The 19,968-nt window shown below is 37.6% G+C and overlaps 1 protein-coding gene across 1 annotated transcript in view; it reads right to left on the bottom strand.

Moving 5' to 3' along the window:
• The window catches only part of LOC131034553 (uncharacterized), a 400,008-nt gene that overhangs the window by 14,176 nt on the left and 365,864 nt on the right, over positions 1 to 19,968 (bottom strand). The window contains exons 26-32 of the mRNA XM_057966103.2: positions 15,817 to 15,988; positions 15,377 to 15,490; positions 15,079 to 15,153; positions 14,615 to 14,746; positions 14,465 to 14,534; positions 14,007 to 14,336; positions 13,283 to 13,485 (exon numbers count right to left, since the gene is read on the bottom strand). Of these exons, the coding sequence (XP_057822086.2) occupies positions 13,283 to 13,485; positions 14,007 to 14,336; positions 14,465 to 14,534; positions 14,615 to 14,746; positions 15,079 to 15,153; positions 15,377 to 15,490; positions 15,817 to 15,988 (1,096 nt within the window). The remainder of the gene's footprint in view (positions 1 to 13,282; positions 13,486 to 14,006; positions 14,337 to 14,464; positions 14,535 to 14,614; positions 14,747 to 15,078; positions 15,154 to 15,376; positions 15,491 to 15,816; positions 15,989 to 19,968) is intronic.

Here is a 19,968-nt window from a genome sequence, read left to right as displayed (position 1 = left end):
TGGCGATTTTCCGATCTTTGAGTTAAGATGATTCTTGGCGAGGAATTCTTGAAAACCCATCATGGACATAAGGTAAATATAGATATTTCTGCAATGTTTGTGGCTACACTCCTAGAATTGGGTGAGACGAAGATATGGTGAAATCTTTGTGTCGAAGGCTGATTAGAAAATTTTACCTAGGCAAGCTAGAGGATGTTCTGAAAATGTAGACTTAGACAAGGATTCCACTACCTAAGACAACTATGCAGTCCAATGTTGTGGTAGAGAAATTGAAAAGCTACCCCTTATTGGTTTGGCGGATCCACCGCTTTTCCCATGAAGGTAGGAAGTCGTGGAGAGAAACACTGTGTTTCTCAAGAAGATGTTGGGCTTGGCTATGGGTAGTAGAGAGGGACGGCTTCAAAACTATTTGGTGATTGAGGGCTTGGTGGGTGATGGCCAAGAGGATAGTTTTGGTGTGGAGGTTAAGGAAGAAAGCGTGGACTGTATGAAGGTGCTATTGGAAGAAGCAGAAGCTGCTGCACATGCTGATTGCAGTCTAGAGTGTCCAATGAAGACTAGAGTGGCTATGTTGAAGTGTGGTTGGGTGACAAGTGGCCTTTGATGCTTGGTTGGTCTTGGTTTTATCTATATGATATTTTAATTGTATGTTAATATCATAGTTGCATGGGTACTCGTACCCAGCCCCTAGGTACTCGTACCGGAGACTTGGATGCGTATCCCGCACCGGAAACTTGGTTGGAAACGTCTCCATAGAGAGGAGACTTCTCGCTAACGTATTCGCATGTCTCCCACCGTCTCCAAGCCAAACAAAAAAAAAAGAAACCCTAAAATGAAAAAAAACATAGGCAACAAAATAATCAAAATGCAGTACAAATGGAAAAAAAACAACGCTCAAAACAAATGCAGGTCACAAGGATTTCTTAAAATGTTGCAACAGCCATCACTAAATTATTATATTATATTTAATGTTCAATGTCATTATATTTTCAGAATTTCTATAAAGTATTAAATTATATTTAAAAGAAATTGGCATCTCCAAGTACCCACTTCTCCTATTTTGAAAAAATAGTCGTACCAGTACTAGCACCAGTCTCCAAAGTCTCCAAGTACCCCCGTACCCATGCAACCTTGGTTAATGTTATAGTATAGTTAGTTTTTTGTAGCGTGGGATGGTTGCCTATTTGATTCTCCATTTTGTGTCAAGGAGACATTTTGGAGATAGTGCAACCATTTTGCAATTTGGTAGTTGTCGGAAAGGTTGGTTTTAGTTGGTGACGTAGGATATACAGTCTTGGCTAGAAGCTGGTTGTTTGCTGAACAAATGTAAATTTCCTTTTTGATTTAATATACGGGTGCAGCCCCTAGGTGCTATTAATCGATCAAAAAAAAAATCACCATAGCTACTCCACAAAGTATGAGACAAATTACTCTCATAAATTCTGCTCTCAAAATCTGCTCTTCTTTGTTGTAGATCTGCTCTAGAAATACAAATGGTATTCAATGAATGGATGGTTTAAATGTCCTCCAAAGACTCTTATTTATACCCATTAAATGCCTCTTCAAATGAATGATAATACCCCTTCAAATAGGTTGGCCAGCATAACCCTTTTTCTAGGTTGGCCAAGCATAACAAAGTTATTTTTATTTATTAATTTTTCCTGCCCAAGGCTGGGGTGCTCCACCCTATGTGGTTGGCCAAGGTATCCATTTTAAAATTAAATCCTCTTCCAAATTGGGTGCTTGACATGACAAGGTCAGCCAGCAACTGTGCATTATTTTTCTTCAACCAAGGTGGGTGCTTAGCTTAGAGGTCAGCCAAGACATAATATGTTTTTATTTAATTTAAAAAGAACTTTCTTTTGGATAGTTCGGCCAGCATTTAATATTTGTTTCGAGGCTATAAATTATTTGCTGATGCTTATTTATTTATAACATCTTTTCTCTTTTAAGTCTGCTCATTTAAACTCAATAGATCTGCTCAAATAAATCTCCTAACTCTGCTCAGAAATGCCACTGAATAGCCCTTTACATCAATGACAATTAATCCAACAATCTACACATGGAAATAGCATTGAATTACAATATGTATTCACCCTCAATGCTAGTTTGCTAGCCCTATCTATAAAATTGCTAATCCTTTCTAGAAATGGGAGAGTAGCTATTGCTCACTGATTCATGATACCTATAGAACTAATATGGAAAGGGGGTCAATAGGAAGTCTAAGTTGCATTTGTCAATGGAATATGGGTTGCATTAGTTACAAGAGCTTTAGAGTCTTGTGCTAGTTCCAACCCTTACTAACAACAAATATTTTAGCATTTGCAACTAGACTGTATCTCATCCACCAAAGGATAACCAATTGAACTAACTAATGAGGGGGGCTCACCTGATCACATGAATAACAAACATTTTGGACTAGCAACTTAGGCTACTTGGTAAAACCTAATAGAAATGGAGAAGTGATTGATAGATGTGAAATGGTTGAACCATCATGCAAAATAGTAGAGTGCTCTTCAATTTTTCAATTAGTGGGGGTGTTCTATCAAATGACTAGGCTTGACGGGGAGTCGACTTACCATAGAAAGGGAGGTCCTCAATAGAGTAGTCACAAGACCAACAACTTGTGCTATTCAAGTAAAATAAGAATGAGCCAAGTTAATTTCATAGTCAATGGGTGTATGATTTGAAAAGCAAAATTGAGCTGGATTGGTTTTACAGCCAGTGGGCTAGTGACTTGAAGGGATGATGCAAACTTTGAATTGCTCCAAATTGATTGTGATCATATTTTGTGGCTGCCATTTCAGATCATTCCCAAAGGAATGGCTAGCGGACCTATCACTCTAGGGGCATTATGAGGATCATCGTCCCCTAGCCACTCCAACATGATCTACTCAACAAGATCATCTCCCTTGGCTTTGCTACACCAATGGGAATTAAAAAAAACCTATGTTCCACGGTGGTATGTGCCTACCCTTCAGCCCAATGCTATTTTTCTATTAAAATAGTGGTTCAGATAGATGACACTACAAGATGTTCTAGTCTTACATTTCCACATTTCCCCATCCCTATGAAAGAGGACTTGTGGTATGAATAAACAAATAATTCCTGAATTGTTTAACCCATGGAAGAAAATATATCTTTCATGGGAATATCTTGTCAAACCAAAAAAAAAGATATTTTCACTTTCTTGAGGAAAAATCAGGAACTCAAAAAATACAGGAAAAAAATGGAAAAGGGAGAAAAAAGAGAGAAATAACTAATATTTTTACATTTAAGGGCATCCTAATTTCATAGAATGAGCAAGTGAAAGTAAACAATAGTTTACACCATGAATATTGAAATACGGATCTTTCCCGTTAAGTTTGAGATGGCTGATTATAGTGCACACTGCGTAGTGCATTACTACATGGTTCAACTTCAAAGTTCAAACCCTCAAAATTGATTACCCACTACAAATGACAAATGTCAAACTACAGTGTAACACAAACTACAAAGTGACAAAAGAGATTGGAGCCAATGAGGCTAGTTGCTATTAATTACAGTTTACTATAAGGCTGCAGTTTCTGATGTTTGTGCAATGGTTTATACATAATGAGGTGATGCTAGATTATCAAGCTTTTTATATGAATAAGTTAACTGTTAAATAAATGGGATTGTTTTATACTAGTTGGATGTGATTATACACAATATAACTGGATTACTTACAATCATTTAGTTCAGTCATGCATTGAGCTATACCACCATTCACTGTTAAATAATTCAAAACAAGGGCCTCCATCGTCAATCTGATGTAAAGACAGTACAAAGGGAGCCGTAGATGTTTACTCAATCCTCATATTATGCGTAAATGTTGTAAAGCAGTAGATAGGAGAAACAGCAAGGAACCATGTTTCTCATGAACATTAAATATACAACCATCCCCATATCCTAAGGACCTAAACCATTGCCTACAACAGAGATCTGGTTTCTATAGTGCTTCAAACATTCTATATTACCACCATCATAAGCCTTTCCCAAGAGATTCATAGGGCTACTGACATAGCTCACACATTCTTACTTTCACTGATGTAATCAGAATCTGAACTCAAGAGTGTAAAGGAACTATGCTCTATGTTCTCCCAAATAGACACATTTTCCTCCATCTAACCATGAATTCTAACAAAGAAATGAATAAAGAGAAGTGTCCCTAATATCACCGTAACACAAGATTCAAAGATTACAAAGAGCACAAAATAATCTGATTAAAGGATTGCAATATAGTTCCTGATACTTAAGTGTAATGTCCTCACTCTGAAACAAAATTAATGAACGAATAAATAATAATAAATTATAATATAATTTATTATTAAATTGAACTCAGTATTAATATAATAATGGAATAGTATAATTATAATATATAAATGAATGATATAATCAAATCTTATATAATAATATAATAAATAAGATACATATTAGTGATGATCAATAATAAATCCTATTAATGACTAATAAGATTTATATTTAATATTTATTAAGTATTAATATTATTAATGTATTTCATATCTTAAATATTAATATTTATATTATTTATTAATATCTCATATTTCATTTATTATTAAAGTCAATAACTATAAAAGGCAGCACTTGGTATAAACGACAGTGATTAGTATCAAGACTTAATGATCGATGCATATAGAATGAATGAAATACTGATCAAACATTAAACAATATTTGATTAACAAACCGAAAATATAAATCAGTATTTTAACAGCCACAAGTTGACTATTCAACAGCTGTGATTTGCTATATAAACAAATCAGTTAATTGTGAAGTGGCACCAGTTTAGGAAGAGACTAGTCTCTTGGAAAATCACGTGCTAAGTCATGAACAGCAAGGTAATAAAATATGATTAGTCAGTAGCAAATCTGATATTAAAGGTTGTGGTTATAGTTAGTAATGACTTTCTAAATAAGTGTGATTAAGAATAAACGGAGAGTTGCATTTGTAGGAAGAGATACATTCCTTCAAAGGATTGTTGCTGTTCGAATAAGTATAAAATATCATCTGTGATAAAGGAGGAAGGGGGGGGATTGTTTTCAGGCACAGCACCATTATTTACATACCACCAAGGAACAAACAGACACAGTAGTTATTACCATCACTATAGGTGACAAGAAGAAGACCGACAGCATAAGTATACAGTTATATCAGACACAGCAGAAAGATATTTCATAGGTGTTGGTTGCACACGCTCCCTGTCGCCGACAAGGTCCCCCTTCCTGTTTTGAGCCCTTTGTCCTCGCCCTGTTGAGTTTCATGCAGAGTGTCTCACGTCTTTTCAAGCGAGTCCACGACTGGCCCGTGAAGTAATGATGTCAAAGAAAAGAGCCAATGAATCCATCAGGCTAGTCTAGCCCTCGGGCACAAATGCCAAGAGTTTGTTGGAAGTTTTGAAAATCGCCTTGGATGGCATAAGGTGGTAAAAATCGGCGAAGCCCACCAAGCAAGAGCAGTGTGTCTAAAGGTCGCACGAGGACCCAAAGTCGCCGTTTTTCGTGCTAGAGCTATGAAGTAGATTGCATAAGGTTTGTCTCCGCGATGTTTGTGAAATTTGAATAAAGGGTGATTTTCGCCTGCTGGTGAAGGAGCAAATTTCCCGGCCAAAATGTCAGAGTTGCGAAACTTGCCCAAATGCCTTTCACTCCAAAACTGATCTAGAATCCAAAATTTGTAGAATCTGGCGAAAACTGGTCTAAAGTCCGAAATTTTGCTTAAGTTCCCAAAAGTGCCTTATGGGCCGAATTTCGGACCTAGAGGCCAAAATATTGAAACTTCACAAGGTTAAAAAATTGCTAAAATCGCCTAGGGGGCCGAATTTCGGACCCTGGGGCGAAAATTTCAAAATTCAAAGTTTCCTACATGGCCCGAAAATAATGTGAAATGTTGCAAAAAGACCCTTTAGGTCTGAATTTCACTTAAAATGCCCAATTTCGGACCCTGGGGCAAAAATTGGAAAATGTTTAAATGTTGCAAAAAGACCCTTTAGGTCCGAATTTCACTTAAAATGCCCAATTTCGGACCTTGGGGCAAAAAATTTGAAAAAGTAAATTGTTGCAAAAGGACCCCAATGGTCCGAAATCCACTTAAGTTCCCAATTTCGGACCTTGGAGCTGAAATTCAAAATGATAAAGTTGCAAAAAATCCAAAAACTCCGAAATTTGCGAAAAAGGGCTAAAGGTCCGAAATTTACCTTGGGTTTGCAAAATCATACTAAAGGTCCGAAAAATTTTCCAAGTTGCAAAAACGCTAAATCTCCGAAATTGCAAAAGGTGTTAAATGCTCCGAAAATCTCCAAAATCGCAGAAGGCGTTGAAGCTCCGAAATTCGAAAAGGCGAAAACTTGCGAACATGAGCCTAGGGTCCGAAGTTTTTGAAAATTGCAAAAGGTGTTAAATGCTCCGAAATATCTCCAGTTCGCAAAAACCCCAAGCGCTCCGAAATTTGCCAGAAGCCTTAAAAAATCGCGAAATCCCAAAGGGCGTAAATGGTCTGAAGTCATTTGAAAATCGCAGAAAGAGGCGTCTATATGGTCCGAAGTCCGCCCTTAGGGTTAGATAAAACAAAGTTTAAAGTTTTGGAGGGGCCTCCATATTCGCCAAAGGGTCTGAAGTTGAAAGGTAAAACGCGTTTGAAATTCTAAGGTCCTTTACTTCTCCGAAAATCGCTGCGCACAGGCCCAGATATAGAAATTCAAAATTGATAAACCCCCTCCATGCTGCTGCATTTCATGTAAAGAGAGATCACGTCCGATTTTGAAAGGGAAAGAAAGATAATTTCGCGCGATTCATATTCAAGGTAAAACACTACATAAACTATTCCAAATCATTCAAGTTCAGATTGCCAATTGCCCAAGGTAAAAACGTTTAAAAATGATAAGTTCTTTTCCATCCAACAGCTGCGAAAATTTGAATTAAGGAGATAATTGTTGGAATTCAAAAATTTGCAGAATTGTCCATTCGTCTTCACGCAGCAAAGTTAGGCAATTCCTCACCATCTGTTTTCGTCAGGTAAGTGCACTTTGTCTCTCGTAATCATCTCGTATGCTTATTCATCAAACAGACGTATGTGCGAAATCTGATTAAAATGCTTAAATTTTCGAAATCTGCATCTCTTTCGCTTGTAAAACGTTGTTCAAAGTAGTCAAAATTTAGAATTCACTCCTAAGGTTTAACCAAAATTGCATTTTCAGACTTAGGAAAATTTTTCAAGCTTTGTCTCGGTTAAGAAATTAATCCAAAAAATGCTTAAGTATAAATTCGCGATTAAAAGCTTTATGAATGCTGTGGTTAAAATCAACCGAGCTGTTAGCTAGAAATGTTGCTCCATGTCCAATCTAAATTTTGAATTAATCGTTGAATGCTGGAGTATTCTCTATCTAACCCGCCTTACTTCTTTTGTATCACCTCGTAATCCGCATCCGGCTGTGCAGGATAAATGCCTAAATCGGCGGTAGAATCATCAAAGACGCCCGCTGCAGCTGAGACATCGCGAGCATCCACATCAGATATCCCGCACAAGGTTGAAAGGATGAAGTATCAATATCAGAGAGGAGGATTGAGGGAGTCAAAAGTGCAGAGTGTCTGGGACAATGTCGATGATACCGACCTTGGCCATATTGACATTCAGGACTTCAGGAATCGAGTCTTCTCCCCTAACGCATATGGCAAGCCTAGACAGATGGTGGAAAGTGGCATCGCCCAAGCGGCACGATTTCCTCCAGCAGTACAGAACTATGAGTTAGTGGTAGAGGCCGCTCGGCACTATCAACCAAATTCCAAAATGCTGCTCCTTGAGAACATGACCATCGCCAACTTCACTCCTGAGGCCATCGGCAACGCATTCGACATTCCTTTCCCAAACAATCCCACAACCACAACCATAGATGAAGCACAAGGGGCATATGATATGAATCTGGCCCGATGCAAAGCACTGATCAACGAAGAGTGGTACAAGGAGAGAAGGCTTCCAAGCGCCAGAATTGTGAAAAAGACCCCAAGAAGTGATTTTCATAATGAACATGGGGATATGGTCACATTACTCAGCCGAGTTATGGGACTCCCTAAATCCAACTACTTTGAAGAGTGGATGTTCTATTTCACAGAGCAAGTCTTCACTGGGAAGTCTAAATTTGACTGGGCCCAGATCATAAGTGACAACATCCACACCCACCTGATAGAGCTTGAAACGAAGAAATACTTCACTATGACCTCTTACTTGGTCTACATGTTCGCCAAGAACCAGCCGCTGCCAGGTTTGATAATGAAAGGTGAAATCGGGAATGGACCCGGTCAAGTAAAGGTCTATGATTGTTACCCGCAACTACATTACCAAGATATAGCTCAGAGGGAAAAGAACAACCTAGCTTATGCAATTGGCCAATATGAGCGCGTCAATGATGCCTTCACAATGCGCCTGGTCAGGCTAATGCAGGGAGGATTACATATAAGGCTCTCAGAGCAAGCTACTATTCTAGTGCAGAGGTATGGAGCCTGGTTCATTCAGTTCCCAAGATTCTCCTATATCCGAATAGTAGGCTTTGATGGTGTGCCCCTCTCCGACTTCCAGGGTACCCAACCGACAAAGTAGTTCTTGTGGAGGTCGCAAGGCAGTCACGTCCAGCCGGCATCCTACTCAGAGAAAGTAAGCAGGCTGGATTCACATTCCCCACGATCATAGGCAACCATGATGTCCACCTGAAGACCCCTACCCTAGAAGAGGAATCCCTTGCAGAGCTGGCCTCTTATGGCCTACAGGACCATTTTCCGAGAAAATATTTTGATCATGATAATCTTGCGAAGAGAGCCTATGGCAGGCGGTACAGGGCAAAGGAATCAGTTGAAGACTATTGGAAGAATTGCTCTGATGACTACGAGGTCCGGAGGCAGAAATATTCTAGACTGAGTGTGTAGCAAATGCGACTCTTTGAATATCATCGGGTCCCAGATCAACTCACAGATTCAGGGAATTGCCTCTAGGTCCGAGAATTTGAAGCAGTAAGGCATCTCTTGCCAGGCGTTGATTGGTCCCAGGACCCAATCACTGATTTCGAGGCAGTCATGGCAGCCCCAGCAAGATACATAGACCAATGGTTACATCAACAGATTGAGAGGCTAATCCACGAAGGAGTCCAGTTCACCTACCACCTAATGGGTAGCCTTGATTCTCAGTCCTCCGAAGATGAGGGAACGTCTAGTGCACCCCAGGAAGAAATTGAGAAACCAAAGAAAAGAAAGAAAGCTAAAGCTTGCAGAGGGACTCAGATGTCCAAAAGAAGAACAAGGGAGAAGATTCCTATAAGGAGACCAGAGGTCACGTCATCGTCGAAGGACCCCAGTTCGTCCTATGATGTAGTGGAATTAGATTATATACCTGCTCCGCCTTCTCAAAGTGACATTGATGCGTTTGGAACTGATGATCCTCCCGCGCCCAACATGCTAGAAGCTAAGCTAAGAGCCCTTGAATCGATCGAATTGGGCAACCAAATAGAGTAAGGAGAGATTCCATCCACCCAGGGGGTCAAAGTGCATGAACCCACTCAACAGAGCCGCCACGAGTTGCTGCTCCACAATACAGCCAAATATGACTCTACTGTTGAAGGAGAGCAAAGGATAGAGGAGACTCGCGAGCTCGAAAGGACTGAGGAACGACCATCACGTGAAGATACCAGACAACTGTTCAGTGAAATAGGAGAAAATTCAGCTGCAAGCAAAGAACTTCGCACCTCTTCCACCCCTCCGGTAGCAGAGCAGTTGCGAATCTGTGATGAGTCGGCTGAAAACATCAAAGAACAGAATGCAGACTTAACCTTATTATCAGCCCAGACAGTGCCTCAAGAATGGTTGATTGCCAGAGCCCAGCGCAAGGCCGCCACCAAACCACCTATTGATCTAGAGGATATCTTCTCGTGCATAGACCAAGCAAAAGCTAAGGGGAAGAAAGAGCCCAAGGCATATTCTAGAGTGACCAAAGACGAGCAAAGGAACCGCACTCTTCACATTGCCACCCCGACTGTAGACAAGCCAGCAGATTAGATTACACTGGCGGATTATAGCATCACAACTGTCCCCATTGGATGAGCCACTAAGGAGCAAGAAAAGGAAGAAGTCAGGGATTCAGTGCAGAATATACTCAGGCAGCTCGAAGAGATAACAACTGAAAAGGACATTTATTGGGCTCGTGCTGAGCAAGCCGAGAGATACATCGATCAGCTCCTGAGGCCACTACACAATGCCTCCGAATCCCATATTCCCCCGATGGCATTGGCGCAAAGGACCACAACAGAATTTGAAGGAGTACGGGACACCGCAAAGGCCGTCAGGGAATGGATACAAGACATCAAGAAAAGGGGAGAGCAAATCCTTGAGGAAGTAAAAGAGATGGCCCGCCATCGAGAACTCACTCTAGTCAAGTTATTAGAGGTAAAGAGGGAATCCCTCCACATGCACGAAGTGGTTGCCACTACCCTTCCCCTCATGAGAGCTCTTTTCTGGACACACGCGCAGATTCCTACATTGTCCGCCATCCTAGATCCTCATAGCATCAGTACTCTTAAGGAATGGTATTGGACTATCACCATGAAAAACGACACCAAAGAAATTATTGACAAAGAGAATGACGCATGTGAGGTGATTCTGGGAAACATGCAAGAACTAGGTAAGACAATCCTCCGATCAATGGTTTCGGGATGGATAAACGACTTGTCCGATGAGCAATCAAGCCGGAATGGGAAGACAGATTGGAAACAGATAGGATTACCTATTCCGCTAAGGACTTGAGTTTTGCTGGTCAGTTCCATTCAGACATATTATGCTTTGAGCGTAATCGCTCCAGCTGGAAGGACGGTTTAAAGCACGTAGACCAATATCTCGAAGGCATGCAATACAAAATTCGCCATCCTCCCATGCCTCCATTCAGTCTGCTTTTCAAATTATGCATCAGGTTCCAGGAATATGTTCGTGAGGAACGAGCAGCAGGTCATGATCTATGGCGGGAATATTTGCATGGCGAAGATCAATTTCTAGAAAAGGAGTGTGAGACTGAAATAGAGAAAGTGATTTCTCAAAAGTGCCTTTTCTCTCTAAATCTTAAAAGTGCACTTTTGCACCAAAAGGTGACATTTGACTTTTAGTCAACAAAATGTAAAACTTTATGTGGGCACCTTTTTGGATTATTTTTTTGAAATTGTTGTAATTACCTTTTTAGGTAGTTATTGCTCCTTTGGGGGTGGTTGTTAATATTTGCATCCCATTTATGGGTATGGGCAGCCATGCTTTATGGATGAATCTGGGCCACTTGTTTAGATTAAATCTAGGCCATTCATCCTTTTTTGAAGCCTATTTAAGGGACTGGTTTTCCCTCATTTTGTAAGTTCTTGGATTGTTGCAAAAGCTCTGGTGAAATTTTATAGGAATTAATGCAAAGATTAAGACTATTTTCAAGTTTCCTTGTGAGTGCATGGTCTCCTTCTTCACCTAATTTAGAAATCTTTCAGTTATGTTTATTTCTTTTACATAGCATTTTCAAGCAAACATCTGATAGAATCCACGCAGTCCACACCATTGGGGAACGGTTGATTGCCTTTCTCTTTGCATGGTTAATCTGGACCTTTCATGCTTAGTTCGGTTATTGAATACTCACTATGAATGTAAAAGTTCTGATGTTGTATGTGATAACATGAAAATCTTATTTTCCTTCGAATATTGCACTAGATTTATGCAAACACTGTGCTTGAGTAGCTGGTAATGTTTAGTCTTGTTATTTGGAGGCTTACGTCTGTTTGATGAAACTGCTATCTTAGTTAAAATTTACATTTCATGTATCTCTCTCTCCCTATCCTTCCCTCCTTTTTCCCCTTTTTTATCCAGAGAATTTGCAGTCCCATCAAAACAGTATCAACTTAACCGAAATCATTTGATAAAAAGATCATAAAAGTTCTAGGGAACTTATCTAAAAATTACCCATTCAACGTAAGTCCCCCTTGTGTTTCCAACAAAAAACACATCAAACTACTGAGTAATCCTGCAGTCAAGACCTGACAAACGAAACCTTGAGGTTATCCCCTTTGATCAAAACGTAGAAAATAGCATTAGGGATTTCCTTATCTCAAGAGAGGATAGGATACTCAGTTGGTTATTCTATTCTGTGTTGGCCGTATGGAGTTTGCAGCAATGCGATTTCAGACACGTCAACAATAGGTTACAGACATATCAGAAACAGCAGGAAGGTATTACATAGTATACGGTCACTGCATAACTTCTACCCTAATATCAATACATAGCAAAGATATTACACCATATCAATTTGGTAAGGATTATGGATATTACAAATTCTGAACATCTTATCCACTGTACCGAATAAAGTTGCAGAGTATATATATATTTTGTTCCAAATGTCAATTACGTCAAGTTAAGAAATAGATATATTCATATAGCAGATTGTGACTTATAATTCTTATTATAAGTGGTATTTACTATTATTTATTTCAAGGTTGGTACCAATTACTAAAAAAAAGTAATCACGTGTGAATAAAGTGCTAGATAATTGCCTCCACTCCCTAAGAAATTAAATAGGGGACATTACATTAAGTTCCAAAAATCTGTTCATACCTAATTTGATTCAGTTTCTCTTCATCAAATACCTTGGTCATCCTAAAAATTTCAAAATCATTTGGTGCTTGGAAGACCCTAAAACACAGTCTGTTTTGTTGCAGAATAAAACAGAGCAGAAAGTTGCAATGAGCAAAAATATCACAATTTACAGTCTTTAAAGGGAATAAAATAGATAATATTGGGAAAAATCAGATAATATCAACCAATGTATCAGATAATATCAGTCAAAATAGAGGTCAACAATATTTTTAAAAAAGCAGGAGTTTTAACAGAAAAATTGGTCTGGCACCAGGATCCAAAATCTTGCAATATCTGCTTCTATGGGTTAATCTTAATTATCAGGGTGGCCATGACCGCTCCAGAATATAGTCACTATGGAGATAGCTAGAGACTAGAGTATTAAAACTACTCCAATGTAGTAAAACTTCCCACAAAAATATCTAAAGAATATTCCAACATTGAAGCCTCCAATTGCTTATGATAATCGTACTAAAATTTTATTTTACAAACATTCCATCCAACAATAAACATACAGCACAACAATAAGAAAAGAAAAATATCCCGAGGGTTTAACCTGTTCAGTACATAACGTAGAGGTGGTGTTACTTCTATGGAATTTTATGCTAACTTACTAGTCGTTTTTGCCACAACTTCCGCAAGCGTCCTCTGTCTTCCTCCTCTGATTTGATGCAAGAATTCCCCAAAGTTACATATATTGACAATGATTTACTGGGTAAGCCATTGTTATTGTCAATAACTTTTGCTTCTTCCTCTTTAGAAAGCACCACTCTTTGCTCTCTCTCTCCATCTTCAAAGCTTGCATACACCGATGTAACTGTCATTCAAAAGACATTTTAGTACAAGAATCCCCAATCCAGTGCAAGAAAATGTTTCACTTTCAATCACAAACTAAATTAGTGAATGTTAAAGAAAGAGGTTTTAGTAAATAATCATTTTAAAATTAAACAGTATATCAAGGAGATGGAAAACATTGTAATATTAGAAAATCCCATTCACTCTATTTTATCATATGCCTACTGTCCATAAAGGGAACAACCTTTCCATTAAGAAGGATGCATGGAAAACATTGTGTATTAGAGATTCCATTCACTTTATTTTATCACATGCCTACTGTCCATAAAGGGAACAACCTTTCCATTAAGTATGGATGGAGAACGTTGCTATACTAGAGACCCCATTCACTTTATTTTATCATATGCCTACTGTCCATAAAGGGAACAATCTTTCAATAAGAAGGATCCTTGTAGAATCATGATTCTATCATTTAGAGGACATTTTAATACAGATCTATTACAGAAAACAATGAAATTGTGCAGTAACAATAGGAATACAAACCTTCATAAAAAATCTGCTCTATATCTTCCATGGCTTCATGAATTGTTACTTTATTCAAAGAGATATCCCTTTTTTCTAGATCCATTCCATTTTCCGCTTCACTTGATTGCTCTGAAGCTGCTAATTCTACCATTTTGAGGATTGCTTTTCTTCGCTCTGAATTTGAAGCTAATAGACCTTTATGTGGGTGTCTGGGAAGCACTTGACCTTTTTCCTTAAATGCTAGAGTTGTATTGGCAAGAGAGGCACGCTGCTTTTGTGCAGTAAGAGATGCTGGATGCTTTTCACTTAGAAGTTGCATCCGAAGGCTAGGGGTACGAGCTCGAGAACCTTTTGCCAACAATATTCAGCAATCAAAAACATAAGGAATTTTTAAATGTAAATACATGCATATTGGAAAAATAAACTTGAGATTTGTCAATGACAATTATCAAATCTAGTCAAAATATTAATTTTACCATCTGCCCGCATCCGGACCCAAAGTGTTGTCATTTGTTTAAATTCATGTACAACATTGTCAAATGAGTCCTACAAGAAATTCAGAACAAATTATATAAAATCTCAATTCTTATTATGCGGTAAGGAAATAAAAATGTAAAGGTACTCACAATTATGCTAATACACTGTTGTTGATACTGCAATCTGAACTTCTTCCCTCCATTACTGTTAACTTTATCATTACAGGTATCACTATCTGTCTCATCTTTATCCAATGGGAGAATTACATTCCCATTCTTGTTCTACACAACGAACTTTTAATGATAAGAGAAAAAAGAAGATTCTCTCGCAGGAATGAACAGCCTCACAAATTTTCATAACAATAAGTCTTTCAATTCTTATTTAACAAAAGAGACGACATTTGCTCTTGCTCGCAAACCAACCAATATCAAGCACGGGCTAAATCATCGACCATATACTAAGAATATAACTATACATATTTCCCAAACTTAGAGTTTGGGAAAATCCATTGTCATTCAATTTACACCACAGCTTTTAACTAAAAAATTCATAAAATTAGTAATGATTTCAAAAAAATAAAATTCAAACTGAAATGGGAAAGCTTATTTATTACCTGTAACTGCACAACTCCCCGAAGATCATATTTGGGCACAAAAACAAGGAGGTTCCTTTCAAATATGCCTATTACCTGGGAAAAAGGCCAGATTTGAATTTTTAAAATAATAAAACTATTTTGTTGCCAAAATTCCATAAAGTACATAAAATGATTTAGCTCTTTTCTGAGGATCTTTAATTTAACTGTAGTATCATTCCCAATACCTATCACTCTATAAACACAACCTGTATCAATAAATAGCATCAATTTCACACTCAAAAGGACTGTGTTTTCTATCTGTTCATCTCAAGCTTACCAAGCCACATTCTGCTTCAGCATGTTTCTGTAAGTACATCAAGAGGTGCAGCTCACTGCACATCTTTTGTGCTCTCTTGCTTGCCCTATGGCGCTGGTTTAGATGATCTGCAACCTGCAAAAATGCATTTGTAACATCTTCTGAGTACGAGCATGTAAGGCATAACACTAAAAACAATAATCACAAGAGTTTTAGTAAGAAAATTCGAAAAGCTTGTATTCCATCAATATATTTTGTAAACCTTGTAGTAGGATCTTTCCATATGAAATGGTTAAGTTTTGTGTAACAGGTGCTATCTCAGTGGATCAGTTTAAAAGTCTATAATAACCATATAGTATTCAGATGTAAGTGAACCTCACCAAATGAAGTGAGGAGACAATTAACAAAAAAATATTATTATTACTATGTTATACAAGGTTTGAAAAACATTTTTTTTTTACCTCTTTCTGATCTTTGGCAATAAATACAGCAGTTCTAGATTTTTCAAAATCAATATTCCTTTTGTTCACAGATCCCTGGCTGGAAATGGTGTTTGAACACGATGCAACAAGCATCCGATGCACAACAATGTCGGCATACCGCCTTATTGGAGATGTGAAATGTGTGTAGAACCTACAAATACAAAATGAGTAACAAAAATATCAAGGAAAAGTTTAAGCAATAAAAAGAATTACATAGGAAGAAAATACTAAATGTTGCAAAAGGAAGTAGAATTCCATTAACTTTTCATAAATAACCTATCAGCTCTCACTAGTTTGATGCAAAACATACATAATAAAAATCAATATTAAAACCATTAGAAGCGGTCAACAATACCAATTCCAAATTAAAAAGTTCCAATTGACGATTTTAAAGCATATATCCCCCTTATATAATTATTTTATTTTTAGTCCATACAGCAGTTATGTGTAAGACTAAGAATTTTTCCTTTGGGATTTTTTATCATCCTAAACACCTCAATATGTTTCACATTCTACTGTTTCATTATATTTAATGCATATCTACGATGACTACCTTAACTTGAAGATGACCTTATACATTAGGGTAGATGGATTTTTTTCTGATAAAACTGCAAGTCTTTTGTATAATTGCCTCAAAGAGGAGCTATTCCTTTTTACCATATTAAAGTTTACTTATGTAGAGGTTTACTTGAGTAAAAAATGTGTGAAGTGGATTGGAATTTGTAAATACTAGTGACGTTCAAGTACAAAATCATCTAACTATGTCATGCCCCATTTTCAGAATTAAATTAATTGGGAGAATCCATATCTTATTTCTTCATTTCTTGTAGACTAAGGGATTAAGTCAGGGAAATGATTAAAAATAATATTTTTAGTTGAGCCTAGTAACTTTATTTTAAAAGAATAATTTTAAATATTATTATTTTAATAAATTGGCTGTCTAAATGGACATCATAAGGCCTCATGTAATGATTTATTAAAATGTGTTCTTAAACACTTTTGGAAAGAATTTTTGGAGGGAAAAAAGAATTCAAATGAAAACGGCCCAAAAGGAATCTATAAATAGAGGGCGAATGGATCAAAGGCATCATCAATTTCTTATTGTGTTCATCTTCTCACCTGAAGACAAAAAATCTGAGCAATTGTGTTCATCTTCTCACCTGAAGACAAAAAATCTTTTGTGTGTGGGAATTTGGAGGACAAAAACCCTCTTGGTTTCCAGTTGGGATTTGAGGACAAAAACCCTTTATTCAAGAATCACATTTGAGCAGAAAGATTGCAATTATTCAGTTTGCAGAGTTTCCAGTTATAGTTTGGACTTTGTAGCTTATCCAGTTAGTTGTTTCAGTCAATGTATTTGCATCTTCTTGGTGTGTGTTAGTGCAAGTTTCTTTCATTGAGCTGTTTCAGTCAATGCTACAGCCATATCTAGTTCAACCTGGTCTATATAAAAGAATCTTTTCAATTAACATGATGACTCCAAATCTTCATATTTTTGAGCTATGCCAACACTGCAAATTACCCAGCAGTGAGAGTGATAATAGTAGTGAGAATGAAGTGGAAGTAGTTGGTGGAAATACAAGTGCAAGTGTTGAGGGTGGTAGTGAACAACAACCAAAACTATTTAAGTGCCCTTCAAAAACCATGGAAAAATATGCAAAGGGACCTTTCAACAAGAAAAACCTCTTCTCCAATATGTTACGCTTGTGGATAAAAATCAAACAAACTCAGGGGGAGTAGGGTGTGGAATTGTCATGTTTGCTTTACAGATTTTAGAGGCAACTACACAAGGGTGTGGTCTCATTTTTGGGGTGTTATAGGCCATGGAGTTAAAGTTTGTCCAACACCAAAAGAAAATGAGAAGATAGAGTGCCATTGATTACACATGGAGGTAGAAATGGGGACTCAAGGTGTGGCAATTCCATCACCTTCTTTTGTGAGTTCACAATCATCTTTGCCTACATCATCAACGCATGGTAGTAGCCAAGTTGGCACAAGAGGAAAGAGGAAGATGAGTGGTGGTGAGAAGGTAGGGTCAATTGAAGCTATGTTTAATGTGCAAGCATGAGATGCTAAATAGTCTTCTATTGTCAAATTCGTTTTTGCTCATGCCATCCCATTTCATGGGGCTCGTTGCTCTTAATTCTAACAAATGATTAGAAATGTAGCCTCTATGGGTCCCTCATTCATACCCCCTAGAGATCATAATCTATGCACTGCCCTCCTAGATAGAGTATTTCAAGGTTAATGTGCTAATGGAGGATATGAGACAAACTTGGATGAGGACAGGTTGCTCTATTGTGATGGATGGGTGGATTGATATTAGACATCGGCCACTCATCAATATCATTGTCACATGCCTTGCTGACTCTTATTTTATCAAAGCCGTGGATTGTTCAAGGAAGCATAAGGATATAGACTTCTAGTTTACCATTTTGAGAGATGCCATAGAGGAGGTTGGGCCCTCAAATTTTGTACAGGTGATCACTGATTTAGCACGTGTGCGCAAATCATATGGTTTGATGGTGGAGGGTGCTTACAAGCACGTCCTTTGGAACCCTTGTTGTGTTCATGCATTGATGATTGAACAATGCATTGAAAGACATAGGAAAAACAGATTGGGCAAAACAAATGGTGGTAGAAGCTTATGACATTCAAATGTTCATTTTCAACCACCACACCTCACTTTCTCTCTTTAGGACATTTTCAAAGGAGTTCCTCAAACCTATTGAGACCAAGTATGACACTTCGTTTTGTTTCAATATATGGAAACATTCGTATTCCAATTACATGGAGCCTTATATTTCTTTTAATTAACTTAGGTATGCCACTTACTTCATCTTGTTACAGAGGATGCTTGAGGTGCATGAGCCTCTACAACTAATGATGGTGGATTCAAAGTGGACTAGATGGCCTAATTCAAGCTCTAATCAAAGAAAATCCATCAAACAAAAGATCTTTTATGACAATTGTTGGTCCATTGTGAGGTAAGACATTGCTGATTTTATTATTAAATTGCCGATTTTATTAAAAATTAAATATTAGATTACTTATTTTTATATTAAATTTCTGATTTTAATATTTTAATTTTATTATCCAATGTTCCTACTTTCAAAGTTTCCAACATGTCAATCAACTCGTTTCTTTTGAACTTTTGTTTGCAATTTAGAGATATGTTTACTTTTTCATCTCACCTATTGTAGATGTCATTAGATATGCTGATATAGACTCTCCTAGTCTTGGAGAAATATATTAGACATTTGGCAGTATGCTTGGGAAGTTAATTTAAACAATTTTGGCTAAGGATCCTATTTTGGGGTTATAAGAGCAACATATTAAGTCCATTTTGATGTGGACGTGGAACACAATGAATTTATAGCAGCCTTTCCTCTAAATCCCAAATGGTTTGCAGTTTGCACCAAGGGATGGAAGGGTGCTTCCATGTGATGAAGAGGTTTTAGATGGGCTAACGTGGGCATTTGATAAGATGTTTACAGAGGAGTCTTCAATACTTCACACACAGTTCCTTGAATTTGCAAATATTCGTGGTCCAACATTGAGTAAACCACAAGCGAGGTTGGATAGAGATATATTAGCTCAAACTGACCCTATTGGATGGTGGACATGGCAAGGGCACAAAATTGCAGGTTGCTATCATGAGTGTGAAATGATAATTTCAAGATCCATAAACATGCTCAAAATATATTTTCAACATTACCCTAAATGCCACAGAATTTAAAGTCCAAAAATGGATATTGCATGCAGATTTAGGGTCTGATGTTAAAAATCTGATTTTGCAATTCCATAGAGGCTGAGCTGCCGCTGTATCAGAGAAATTTCAAGATAAATAAAATATTCAGTGTAGCTTGAATAGACACTTAAAATGCAACTTGGTCTCCCATTTGTCCTTGGGCATAACATGTATGTGAGTTATAAGAATAAATCCATTTTATAAGGATTGTGTATGAAACATTTTGACCCTCTCTAAATGCAAATTCTACAGTGGTGATAATGTTTTGAGAGAAACACAATTTGTGTAAAGGTCCCAAAGAGTCACACTAGTATCATAGATATTGTACTATAAGATTGATAAAACTTTAGCAGATGATTCATATTTCGAAGTGTCCTTAG

Source organism: Cryptomeria japonica, chromosome 11 (genome assembly GCF_030272615.1).
Source record: "Cryptomeria japonica chromosome 11, Sugi_1.0, whole genome shotgun sequence".
Lineage (NCBI taxonomy): Eukaryota > Viridiplantae > Streptophyta > Pinopsida > Cupressales > Cupressaceae > Cryptomeria > Cryptomeria japonica.
The sequence above is the reverse complement of the archived record's forward strand: the minus strand, read 5'-3'. Positions and strand labels throughout refer to the sequence as shown.